The following is a 13,804-nucleotide window of genomic DNA, read 5'->3' on the forward strand; positions in this document are numbered from 1 at the left end:
GTGTGTGGACGCTCGCCGCGGGGCAGGGGCAGGGCCCGGGGCTTTGCCCGGGCTGGCGCCGCTCGCTCCTGGCCCCGCACCGCCGCTCTCTCCCGACGTCTCTGGAGAGACACGCGGCTCCTCCAGTGGCAGCTCCCGCCTGGGGACTGACAGCCGGGCCCCGCGTACGGAAAGGCCGGGGTGGGGCCGGGGGCCCGCCGCTGCCATTGCCGCCCGTGGAGGTCCCCTGCCGCAACCCCCCCCCCCACCCCGGCAGCGCCCTTGCAAACTCCCCCCACCCCCGCAGCGCCCTTGCAACCCCCCCCCGCAGCCCCCTTGCAACCCCCCCCCGCAGCTCCCTTGCAACCCCCCCCGCAGCTCCCTTGCAAACTCCCCCCACCCCCGCAGCTCCCTTGCAACTCCCCCCCCCGCAGCCCCCTTGCAACCCCCCCCGCAGCTCCCTTGCAAACTCCCCCCACCCCCGCAGCTCCCTTGCAACCCCCCCCCCCGCAGCTCCCTTGCAACTCCCCCGCCGCAGGAGCGCTGCGAACCGCTTGCCCGCCCCCCGCCCAGGTGCCGGCTGGGCGGGGGCGGGCGACCAGTGTGCGGGGGGCGGGGGGGGGGGCGCAGCGAGGCTGGAGATGCCGCCCTAGCCGCGGCAGGGGGAGGAGGAAGCCGCCAGGTCCCTCCTAGCCGAGTGGAAGGAGGGATGGTCCGGAAATCCCGTGATAAAAAGAGGGAGCGGGGCGAGCGGGAAGCTCTCGGCTCGGCTCGGCTCCAACTTCAGGGGACCGCTCCGGCCCGCGCCTCGCTGCGGCTGCCCCATGGACCCGGCCGGCGGGAGCTGCAGGCTGAGCTGGTAGGGCGGGCGCCGAGCCCCCGCTGCGGACCCGGAGGGGCAGGTACGTCTCCCCCTCCCCCTCCCCCCGGGGCGCTGTCCGCCGCCGGGTGCTGAACCGGGCCGGGCCGGGCTGCAGGGACCCGCCGCGGGCCGGGACCCGCCTCTGCACCGGGGGTCACCGCGGCCCCTCCCCGGGCCAAGCAGCGTCGCTCGTGGCTGGGGGGCAGCGGCAGGTTTCCGGGGGGGACCCGATACCGCCCCCGGCAGAAGTTTGCATGGGGGGGGGCGGACACACGCGGAGCTTGCAGCAGCCGGAGCCGGCGGCCCCTCTCCATCTTGCCCCCCGCGAAAGGCTCCGAGCCCGGGGGTTGCAAGCGGTGCAGAGCGCGGCCGGTTAGCCGAGCCCGCCCGCCCCGGGGCTGCAGTGCCCGCCGCGGGAAGCGCCCCGCTGTCAGAGGGTGACACGCCGCTTCCCCTTCCCGGTCAGGCTCCGGAGTTCAGCGGGCTGAGGAGGGGGGAGGGTTGCGGAGCACACACGCCATTTGGGGGGCATTGACAAAGCCGCCAAGCCGGGACCCCGAGCGCCCCGGGGTGCTGCCTTCACAGCGGGGGCAGCTCCGCCCAGCCCCTGCCCCGAACTCCCGCCTGTGCGTTTTGCACCAAACCCAGCGGCGGCTGCTCCCGGGGCCGCTCCCTGGCATTGGTCGGGGTCACTGGCCGGGGCCAGCTCCCGGTGCCTCTGAGCCCTGCACCCCCGGTGCCTGGCGCGGGACTTCCCGGCTCCGAGTCGGACTCTGCCGCCTGCACCAGCTGCTGCCAAAGCGGAGCCGGTTCACCTTCAAACGTCCCCGCGGCGCTGCTCTCTGCCGAGCCCGCGCTCCGGCAAAGCCCGCCGCCGCCAGCAAAGTTGTACAGCCCGGGCGGGGGGCTGCAGGGGGACCCCGCCAAACAGCCCCCCGGGGAGGAACCGGGGCGGTGCAGCGCCGTCCGGGTGAGCTGTCCTGTCTGTGCGTGGCGTGCGGCCAACAGAGGCGGATGCTGGTGTGCTTGCATCCTGGGAATGCGTGCTACTCCGTGTAAGGGGATCACACACACACACACACACGGGATCACACTGCGCAATGAGGATGGACTCACTGTAGTGTCAAGAAACTTCCACTGTCCTGGAAGCAATTGACAGCAAGCTCTCCTAGAAGGGCTCCTCCGTGGAGACACACACTCTCACACACACACGCTTCGGCTCTCTGTCCTCTAGACCGACCTTTGTTTTGTCTTGTTTTTTGGGGGGGTCCCTCGCAGGCTGCGACCCGAGGACTCCTTTCCGTTCAACTTGCATGTGAGATCTGCCCGAGCGAGAAGGAATCTAAAGCCATCACCATGGATTTTGTTATGAAACAAGCTTTAGGAGGTAAGTGGGGTTTGGGCAGTTGATGCTTTGGGGCGTGTGCAGGACAGTGACACGGGTCCCCCTCTCTGTAGCGCATCCCCCCATCCAGGAGTAAAATTTTATCTTTAAAATCCCACTGGAGAATCCATTGGAGAAGCCCCAGGCAGTGGTGGTGACAGTGGTGCTGACACTAGGACATTGCACTGCCCCCCAGCTCCTCCCCTCCCCCTTCTTTCCCCTAGACGCCCTATATAAAGGTCTTTCCAGCCGAGCCAACATTCTGGCCCTAATATTCTGGGGAAAGCGGTGACTGCATGTTTGCTGAATTTGATTGCCAGTAGGGGGCAACACCGTGGAGAGCAACAAACATAGGACTTGATTCAAAGCCCGTTGAAGTCAATGGGAGACTGTCCATTGACTTCTGTGGACTTCAGATCAGGCCCATAGATATTTGGAAGTTTGGGGCCCTAGGCAGACTGACAAACTTCCATCGCTAGCAGCTGGTCGCCCATACAAAACAGCCACTGCATGCTTCACTGCTCCTGATAGCGAGCTGTTCACTGTCTCCCTGTGGTTGTGCCAGGCCGGCATGCTAGTTACAAACAGCCTGCCAATAGTGGTCAGATCTAGCCAGAGTAAGGCCAAATAAGTGATAAAATCATATGTGGAAGAGCTCGCCCTAAATTCCATTACGGACACAAAACTTTCTGCAAACTCCGACACAGCCAGATGGTGCAGACATTTTATGCAGTACATAAGGACAGTTGGTTTTCTAGAACGGCTACCACAGGCAGATTCCGTTATATCAGTTAAGTATCTTTTTCCTGCCTTGCACCTGATGCCCTTTCTCCTTATTTGAGTGCATTTCTTATTGTGGATGACGATCCTTTTTCAGTGCGAAAATGAAATGAAAGAAAAACACAAACGAAGAAAAATGTTTTGTAACAGAATTCCCTCATTATATGCTGGCTGTGTGGCCCATTCCAACCCAGCCTTTAGCAGGATTGTTACAGTTCACTCATTCTATAATACTGAATATATTTTAGGTACATGGGGTGTTTAGGTCTAATAGGAGGTCAAGGGCACAATTCTCTGATTATTCCCGTCATACGGTAACTGCCCCATTTTTCCTTTGGACAAACTGCAGTGTCACTGGACCTATTGCGGTTGTATTGTACTGTGTTACTGAAGTCATTTGCTGCATTATAAACACTAAGGACACTTGCCACGCGAGTCACTGTTCATGTCTATCAGAGGTTCCTTTATTCAAGAGAAAATGCAGTTTTCACTTTTTAAAGTGAAATAAACGAGCAGTTGTAAATTGCAAAAATCAATCGGTAAGAAAGCATGAGTCGGTACTGTGGTGCTGCGGATAAAAGGGTTTAATTTTAATTCTTCTGGGTTGTACAGCATTATTGGGCAGAATAGATCTGAACCCAGAATTGACACCGCAGATTCACAAGGTGTTGTCACATTGAATTAAATTCAGCGCACATTTCAAATGGGAAATAATTTAATTGAGGGCAGATTCTGCTACCCTTCCTCAAGCTTGTGCCATGAGCAATCCCACTGAAATTATTTTCAGCACTCGCAGAGTGGAGTACTACTTATTGCAAGTAGGTATGGGACACTCAGACCCGAGGGACAACTTATGTAGTCAGGTATTGCTTATTATGATTAAAAATGGCAGAATCTGGCCTTGGCTGGAAACAAATACAGAGACCAAAAGACCTGCAATGTCATATGCTGTGGAAATGTAATTAAGAAATAACAATTGAGGTGCACACTGTTTCCTGTGGCTTAATAACCAGCTGGGAAGAGTTGATGGCCCGTGGCAAAGCTAAGGATCATTGATCCTAACCAGGCATCGAGCCCATCAAAACGCCAATGTCAATATTTGCATTATAACAGGGGCATTCAAAAAAGCAGTTTTAAAAACCATTTTATGTCTCTGTTTTTGCATTTTTGACGCATCAAGCACATGCTGCGACTGGCATCACTGTCAAGTCACTTTGCATCTCCCAGGCGTGGGTACCGTAGACTCGCTCACCATGTGTCTAGTTTTTTCCCCCATTTGTCTAATAAAGAGAAGTAACTGCAGCATTGTTGAAAATCATTAAATGTTAATTAATGAGAGTGAAGTGCCACAGCCAACATCATTAACAGGTTTCAGTTTTTGCAAGCTGAATTGCCACAGATACATAAAATCACAAGTAAGAATCACTCAGCCAGCTGTTTCAACATAACATTGTCGACACTGAAGAGCACTGACACATGCATTATGCTGAAACAGCTGGCAGAGAGTTTTTAATTTGCATGTGTTTTTTATTAATGTTCATAAAGAAACAAGCAATAAAGGCTACACAAAGGTAAACAACTTATAGCTTGTATGTTACCAAATACTGCACATTTCATAGGCTAGCCAATGAAATTATGCGATTACACAACTTGTCAAAGCTGCAGGACCAGACAACATAAAATCAGACAATATTACACACACATAACATGCTAGGGTGGCAGTAACAATAATAGTAAAAACCAGATGTACATAAATGGGCACAAAAGGGAAGGAAGAGAGGGGTGGAAGGGAAAATGCAGAGAAGGCAGGTGGAATGCGAGTCTGGTATTTGCTGCAATGGTATGTCAGCATTCTTTTCCCAAATGTGTCAAGAAACGGGGTCCATATTCTTTCATTTAACTGTTTTGTACGTCGATAAACTATTCTTTCTTTCTCTGCTAACTCAGAGAGGTCCGAATACCCCTGCTCTATTCTGGACATAAGTCTTCTCTTCTGTTTTTGTAAAATCATGTACTTGGTAATCAAGAACCAAAGTCTTTGTGGTGGAGTTAATCGCAGCATCGTCGGTACATAACGTAGCTTATACTTTGGTAGAGTGTTTTTAAAGTTATTTGTTTTATGTGCTGAACCCACGTAGAGATGCTTTTTGGTGTCTATTTTCTCTGCATTTTTGAAATATGAGTTGATTTTCTAAATCTGCATGTACATTTCAGAGACCAGGTCCTCATGTCCATTTTTATACTAAATGCTACATTTTATTATTTTTAATAAGTGCCAATCCCTCTTCTTTCATGTGAAGACCCACTGAATCTTGCATTTCAACTCAATGGAAAAACTCTCACTGGCTTACGAGCAAGTAAGCTTGTTTTTGCTCGAGTATCCTGCATGATATGGTTGCTGCATTTTCCATAGGCGTGTGCTCTAGGAATTATTTTAGGAAAGTCCTTTGGCCTGTGTAACACAGGAGGTCAGACTAGACGCTCTAGCCTTAGAATCTATGAGTCGTTCACAAGTTCTTTTCGTATAAAGGAGGGATAGCTCAGTGGTTTGAGCATTGGCTTGGTAAACCCAGGGTTGCAAGTTCAGTCGTTGAGGGGGCCATTTTGGGATCTAGGGCAAAAATCTGTCTGGGGATTGGTCCTGCTTTGAGCAGGGGGTTGGACCTAGATGACCTCCTGAGGTCCCTTCCCACCCTGAGACTCTATGAAAGTTCTATTCTATAAGTTTGTCTCATTAGCATTCTATTTAATACCATTTTGACCATCATTGCTTTGTTCTGAGAACATTTTCCACTGTGCAAAGTTGCACCTTCAGGTCCAATTCCTCTCTCACATGGGTGGAAATCAGAATTAATACTATTCAAATCAATGGAGTTACCTCCAGGTTAGACTGACATGAGCAGAGAATCAGGCCCGCTTACTGTTACCAGCGTAATACCTTGGACAATGATCCCTCCTGCTATTTCAATCTGCTCTTTTATCTGGGTAGGGATCATTTCTCCCCACACGCAGCTCTCCTGACATTGTGCACTTTCATGTAATTTGGCCCAGAGAGACCCATTACTCATCCCTGTCGTGTAAGTGGCAAGCAATGGAAATTCTGACGCCAGTTGAATTGCACACCTCCTTGGGACCAGTTAAAGAAAACCAGGAAGAATGACGTTCCTTCAAAGGCTTCTGGAAGCAAATAGGATGGAATTTCATCATGCACTTTCTATGTGCACAGCGTTTCTTCTCCTGAATCCAACAGAGAATACTTTCGCAAACTAGAGGCACTTAGGGCTGGATTTTGAAAAATCCTCAGCAGTGGGACCAGAGCTTAGTAGAGCCTGGATGGTTACACCAGCTGAAGATCTACTAAGTCAGTGTAAGCCTGAACCTGGATAGCCTTATGTCTATGAACAGTACTATTGGAATCAATCAGTGCAGATCTCCTGGCCTTTGGGATTCAGTTCCCTTCAGTGACTGAAGGGCAACATTGTGAGGAGAACTTTGCAGTTTGCTCCATTCCACCAGTGGGTTTTCCAATGGGCGAGGATGGCTTGGCTCTTAACTACTATAACTTCTAGGATAAAAGTTAGTGGGATTTGGGACCTGGTCTTTGACGTGGTCCCTGATGACATGTCATTTGGCTCTAATAGCATGCTGACAAACAAGTCAGATTTGGCCCATGTATATTTCCAATTCCAACCGGAGTAGAACAAGGCTGTAAGACATTCAGGGGTGTGGATTGGTTCTTACTGGAGTTGGCTGCTGAGTGAGAGGAAATTATCTGTGATGGCTCTGGCAAGTTAGAAATGGAATTTTGGTCACTTTTCACCAACATTCATATGTGGGAACTGGGAAGCTTTGTTGTAGGAATGTTCATGGAAGATGAATTTTGGCCTTGTGGCCGATATTAGTTTTGGAGGGAAACTGTATTCCAGATGTAGGAATCTTCCTTTACTACCCAATCAATCATCCAAAGAAGAATGCTGTTTACATACAGTCAATAACCATGCTTTGCACAAACTTCAGTGCCAGCTGGGCCATTGGTGCAATGCTGTTGTGCCCACACTAGGGGTATGTCTACACTAGGAACACTACAATGGCACAGCTGCCCCGATTTGGTGTAGACATTTATTACAGCAATGGGAGGGGTTCTTCTGTCACTGCAGTAAATCCATCTCTGCGCCAGGCAGTAGCTAGGTCAATGGCAGAATTCTTCCATTGACCAAGCGCTGTCTACACTGGGGCTTAGATTGGTTTAACTATGTCTCTTAGGGGTGTGAATTTTTCATACCCCTGAGTGACATAGGTAGGTTCCGCTAAGTTTTAGATGTAGAGTAGGTCTCTGACTATCCCCTGGCATCTGCCTGGGCTCCAAATGTGTCTTTTTAGCATATGTCTGTCTCCCACCAGAACTACCTCTTGTTGATCGCGTGCACTGATGTCCACTAAAAGTGGTGACAAGTCCAAGCTAAGCAATGCTTTACACAGCAGAGGGACAGACCAACTAAATATTTCTCTGATCCTGAGCCAGAGCCCTACCACGGGGTTGTTCCACCTCATCCCGGCTAGGACAGATCATGTGCATCTATGCTGCAATTATTGTATCTCAGTAACTGTGCTGCATTGTGATGGGTGGCAGAAAGCTAGAAACCAATCTATTAAAACATTTCTCTTGGTACATTATATAAGCAATATTGTTCCATATGAGACATTGTTTAGCAACAACAACTGTGGCAAAGGATGGTGTGGCTCCCACACCCCCGGCCAGAGCCCCGACACAGAGGCAAAGGCAGGGAACTGAGTAGGATCATATATACACACTGCAGTTACTAATTTGTCTGCCACAGTGACAGTGGCAAATGGTGAGAGGGAACAGCCAGCTGAAAACCGGTAAATGTAATAATTGCATGAGGCAGACTCATGAAATATTGCTGTACTGTGTTTAAAACCAGCACAGCACCTCGGGGAGGAACTGTGTCCCCCAGAGCCCAGGCTGAACACAGTTAAATTAGATGGACGTTGGCGTATGACTTCACCATGGAAAAAGCCCCGATCAGTGCCCTGCCACAGAGACAATTAAATACCCAGATGGGAATCCGGCCACAATGTTTTCAGCTGGGAGGCTGCATGAACATGCCACACACAATTATTCCATTTGACTGTGATGGGAGACAAAGCATTCTAAATCGGACCTCGCCTAGAGTTAGGCTTGGCAAAATTAGTAGATGCTGAGATTCAAAAAATTAAAGCTTTGTGATTGTTAAACTACAAATTGTCAACATCACAGGTCAAAATATACAAAGTAAATGTCCTTAAATCTAACTCTCATAAGTTCTCAAGCAGCATTGTTCTTACTTTGTCCATCTGTTAATTTTGATTATAATCGATGGAAGTATTTTTCTGTTGTTGGTTTGTGTGTATGGTGAAATTGACATGTACTGACATTTACCAATAAAAAATTAATCCTTTCAGATCTACCTACAGTACTCAAATAGCTCAATTTCTCTACCAGCGATGTCTAAGACAAGGCCCGATGCAAGATCACCTGGCCTTAAAAATAGAATAGGTTCTATAATTACAGCTGGACTGGAAATGGTTTTCCCATCCCCTGAGTTTAAGATTTCAATTTTTTTGTTCTGAATTGGGATGAAATACCGAAAACTAAAACGAAAATAAAATTTGCAAACCAATAATCCAAAAAATCCAATTGGATTGGGTTAGTCAAACCACTTCATTTTGATAATTTCAAGATGTTTTATTTCAATTTTGACCTTGTTATCTTTTAATTTTGTTTAGTTAGTATATAATAACTAAAATTTCAAAAACAAAAAGTCCTTTTAAATAGAAAAGACCGAAACTTTTCAGTTAAAAAATGTCATGGAAAATTGAATATTTTCCCCAACATTCTTTTGAATTGGGAGATTCATCGAAACTGGCCCCTTTCTGTGAACGGTTTTGGTTTTGATGAACTGTCATTTTCCAATGAAAAAAAATGTTTCACCGGAAAATTCTCAACCAGCTGTACCTAAAATCCCCTAATCCTGCAGGCTTGGCACCGCCTAGTGTCACAAATTGTTCTCACCCTCTTCCTGAAAGAATCGATGGTCCAGTGACTTTATTGTTTATCCTGTAACGAAAGGAGAACAACGCCATGTGACTAAGGTGAAAATAACAATCAACCTCACATGCACAATTCAAGAGCAATGCGGAGGCTGACTTCCATTTGCATTGAATATTCAGCCGCCAATCCTGCAAGCTGTCCCAGTTCTTTATGACTGTGTTAGCCAGTGGGGTGCCGTATGGTCAAAGGGGGCTGTCTGTGCTGAACCGCTGTTGGGAACAGGGACTTGCTGAATCACTAACAAACCTATGAATGTCAAAGTCTGCTGGCAAACAAAAGACACGGAGAAAAACGTGCTAAATTTACTGAATACACCTGCCACTGCAAATAGTTTATCCAACTCTAATTCTCACTATAGATGTTACTCCTATGCATACATATAAACTGATTGGCAAAATGCAAAACCTTTTTACTTTATTAAGTGGTCAGTTAACCCACAGACAGTATAGTGAGTTAGACAGAATGCACACCTTAATGATATAATATACACAGAATAGGGCAAGATCTATCTATCATCAGTATGTCTACCTAGAAATACCATATATGCAATTTTAAGATATGTAAATGCTGTTTTCTAATTTTTTCACTTTTCTGTATTATATGTTCTTCATATAATACATGCACACCAGCAATATAACAGATCTCAGTGAAATAAACAGGACATAGATAATTGTGTTTTATATCGGATATTCAGTATGTTGTACTGATCCCATTGTTTGGTGTTGGCAGAATAGAGCTGTGGAGTGAAATAACATTCATTGCAAACTCTGCCAAGCTGACCTCATTGTGGTATTGTTATATGGGAATCATACAGAGTCAGGAGGAAACACTGTGATTGATGGGTGCAGACGTACCCATGCTACAGGCAATGGGATTTTTGTCTGTAATGTATCAGGGGGAGAAGTGTCTGTTCCACCCCCCTTGCTCTTCTGCATGACCATGGCTGTGATTCAGCAGTGTACTCAGACACATAGTGAACGTTAAACACATGAGTGAGTTCAATGGGACTGCTCAAATGCTTGAAGTCAGGCATGTGTTTAAGGGCTTGTCTTCACTACCAGGGTCAGTTGACCTAAATTATGCTACTCCAGCTATGTGAATAAAGTAGCTGGAGTCGACGTAGCTTAGGTCAATTTACTGCAGTGTCTTCACTGCGCTGCCTCGACAGGAGACACTCTCCGGTCGACTTCCCTTACTCTTCTCGGGGAGCTGGAGTACCGGAGTCAACCAGAGAGCGCTCTGCCGTCAATTTAGCGGGTCTTCAATAGACCCACTAAATCGACCCCGAGCGTTGATCTCCCCGTAGTGAAGACCAGCCCTAAATCCCATTGAAGTCAAGTGGATGTGATCATGGGCTCAAGTGATTTGCTAAATCAGGGCCTGTTCTGGGATTACACTAATTGAATATATGAAGATATGTGACTCTCAGACAATTTTGGAGGCAGGTGATGATCATTATAATACTATTTGACAGGACTCCTGCCACTGATTTAAGGGTTTAGGATCGGGCCTTTTGCATAGGTTGTTAGGGATGGTTTTTACGTTTGCTGTGTAACCATGAGTAATTCATTCACCTTCTCTTTGACCACTTGTGAAATGGATATTAAAATACTGGTTTATTTCACAGAGCATCATGAGACTTAACACAATTAAAATCAATGGGGCTACTCATGTGCTTAAAGGTATGCACAGCGATGAGTAAGAGGGAAATTTTCAGAGGCACAAATGGGTGTCAGACGTCCAAGACCCACTAACTTTCAATGGGTATCGGGGCCTTGATTGCCCTCAGTGCCTTTGCAAATCTCCACTTTATTGACTCAGCCTAAAATCCCTTTGGGTGTCTTGGATTCAGGCTACACTGAAGTTTGAAACATTGTTCGTGTTGTAATTAATGAGTAGCTTCCATATCTGCTTGCTTTCCATAGCCTCTGGTTGGATTAGTTGTATTTGAAGTGCGTTTGTATGGTGAATTGATCAAATAGATTTTTGATGGGTGAATTTAAGAGAAGCACTGACTATTTTTCCATTAAACTGTTGGCAAGGGATTTTCATCAGTGAATCTCAACACAAATGGCTCTTTGGAAGGCAATAATCATGGTTGTTGCCGAGAGGAGACTAGAAATGAAAATCACTGAGGTGACAGTATTATCGAAGGTACCAGAATGTGGTTTCAAGACATAGCACCAGATACTTTGCCAGTGTAAATCAATGTAGAGTCAGAGGCCATGCCAATTTAAACCATCTCAGGATCCACCCTGTATAGTCATTGAGGAACAGACCTGATCACCCATATTCATGCCTAGCTTGTAGATAGCTTATAGAATCAGGGCTTTATTCTGCAGTCAGTCCCATTGAAATCCGTTGGAATTACTCAATGAGGAAGGTCCTATACAGTGGATCCAGATCCAGTGTAAACTGATGTAACTCCATTGGAGACTAACTGATTTACAGCAACCTAGCATCTGGTGCAATGTGAGTAAAAGTGGCAGAATCTGGCCCTTATTTTTTTAGTCTCTATGGGTCAGTGAAATCAACTGGAGTTAGGTGGCAAAATACCTTTAAAACGCTGGCCCGATGCCTTTCTTTTCTCAATCCTGCTTGTCTCTATGCTTACTTTCTTCTATTGATCCCATTGTCCCGGCAATAATGTAAATGAAATCCTGCCTGAGTGTTCAGTAGGTGTCAGGTCTCCTTTTGTTGTATTTGTAAATTAATATCAAGAGTGGATTGGGCTTATTCAGAGTCCTGTGATGGATGTGTGGTCTGGATCCGCTGATTGTAGGGATATGCTGCAAACATCTGAACTAGGAAGTGTTCCATTTAGCAGCCATTTGTCAGACAGCCCATCCAGAATGCGTCTATTTCGATAAGGAAAAATGATTAAAACTCACCAAGCTGTGAGCAAAATGATTTGCCTCTGGGGACAAAGGAAATCTGAGACGCATCGATGGTTTCATTTAGGACTGATCGTTAAAAAACAACAATAAGCAAACAAAGAATGGAGGAAAAAGAATGACTGTTGATATTGGAAAATCAAAGAGAAACCATTCTTTTTAGGAAGGTTTTGCTTCGTCAGCAAAGTGATTTTGTCTTGCACCAGACGCTTTATCATTAAAGAAAGAGCAAAAAGTTACGTCTTTGCAGAGAAAATATTGACACATGAAATCAAAATGTTAAAACGCCGTTTTGAGATTTTTCTAAGCCTGTTGCCCATTGGCTTGAACTGTAGCATCAAATGCATAACTGCAAATGAGCATGGTGCACAATAGAATCATAGAATCATAGAACTGGAAGGGACCTTGAGAGGTCATCTAGTCCAGTCCCCTGCACTCAGGGCAGGACTAATTATCTAGATCATTCTTGACAGGTGTTTGTCTAACCTGCTCTTAAAAATCTCCAATGATGGAGATTCCACAACCTCCCTGGGCAATTTATTCCAGTGCTTAACCATGCTGATAGTTAGGAAGTTTTTCCTAATGTCCAACCTAAACCTCCCTTGCTGCAATTTAAGCCCATTGCTTCTTGTCCTATCCTCAGAGGTTAAGAAAAACAATTTTTCTTCCTCCTCCTTGTAACAACCTTTTACATGCTTGAAAACTGTTATCATGTCCCCTCTCAGTCTTCTCTTTTCCAGACTAACTAACCCAATTTTTTCAATCTTCCCTCATAGGTCATGTTTTCTAGACCTTTAATCACTTTTGTCGTTCTTCTCTGGACTCTCTCCAATTTGTCCACATCCTTCCTGAAATGTGGTGCCCAGAATTGGACACAATACTCCAGTTGAGGCCTAATCAGAGCGGAGCACAGTGGAAGAATTAATTTTCATGTCTTGCTTACAATACTCCTGCTAATACATCCCAGAATGATGTTCGCTTTTTTTGCAGTAGTGTTGCACTGTTGACTCATATTTAGCTTGTGGTCCACTATAACCCCCAGATCCCTTTCCACAGTACTCCTTCCTAGGCAGTCATTTCCCATTTTGTATGTGTGCAACTGATTGTTCCTTCTTAAGTGGAGTACTTTGCATTTGTCCGTATTGAATTTCATCCTATTGACTTCAGACCATTTCTCCAGTTTGTCCAGATCATTTTGAATTTAATCCTATCCTCCAAAGCACTTGCAACCCCTCCCAGCTCGTTATTGTCTGCAAACTTTATAAGTGTACTCTGTATGCCATTATCTAAATCATTGATGAAGTTATTGAACAGAACCGGACCCAGAATTGATCCTTGCGGGACCCCACTCGTTATGCCCTTCCAGCATGACCGTGAACCACTGATAACTACTCTCTGGGAACGGTTTTCCAACCAGTTTTGCACCCACCTTATAGTAGCTCAATCTAGGTTGCATTTCCTTAGTTTATTTATGAGAAGGTCATGTGGGACTGTATCAGAAGCTTTACTAAAATCAAGATACACCACTTCTACCTCTTCCCCCCTATCCACAAGGCTTGTTACCCTGTCAAAGAAAGCTATCAGGTTGGTTTGACACAATTTGTTTTTGACAAATCCATGCTGACTGTTTGCAAATTGATTGCTTAATTATTTTCTCAATTATCTTTCCAGGTACAGGAGTTAAGCTGACTGGTCTGTAATTCCCCGGGTTGTCCTTATTTCCCTTTTTATAGACTGGCACTATATTTGCCCTTTTCCAGTCTTCTGGAATCTCTCCCATCTTCCATGTCTTC

The 13,804-nt window shown here is 46.6% G+C and overlaps 1 protein-coding gene across 1 annotated transcript in view; it reads left to right on the forward strand.

Annotated features, from left to right (window-relative positions):
• Positions 1-688: 688 nt before the first annotated feature.
• The window catches only part of CPLX1 (complexin 1), a 192,332-nt gene continuing 179,216 nt past the window's right edge, over positions 689-13,804 (forward strand). Inside the window, exon 1 of the mRNA XM_065405931.1 lies at positions 689-881. Within this exon, the coding sequence (XP_065262003.1) occupies positions 689-881 (193 nt within the window). The remainder of the gene's footprint in view (positions 882-13,804) is intronic.

The sequence above is a fragment of the Emys orbicularis genome, chromosome 6 (assembly GCF_028017835.1).
Source record: "Emys orbicularis isolate rEmyOrb1 chromosome 6, rEmyOrb1.hap1, whole genome shotgun sequence".
Taxonomy (NCBI): domain Eukaryota; kingdom Metazoa; phylum Chordata; order Testudines; family Emydidae; genus Emys; species Emys orbicularis.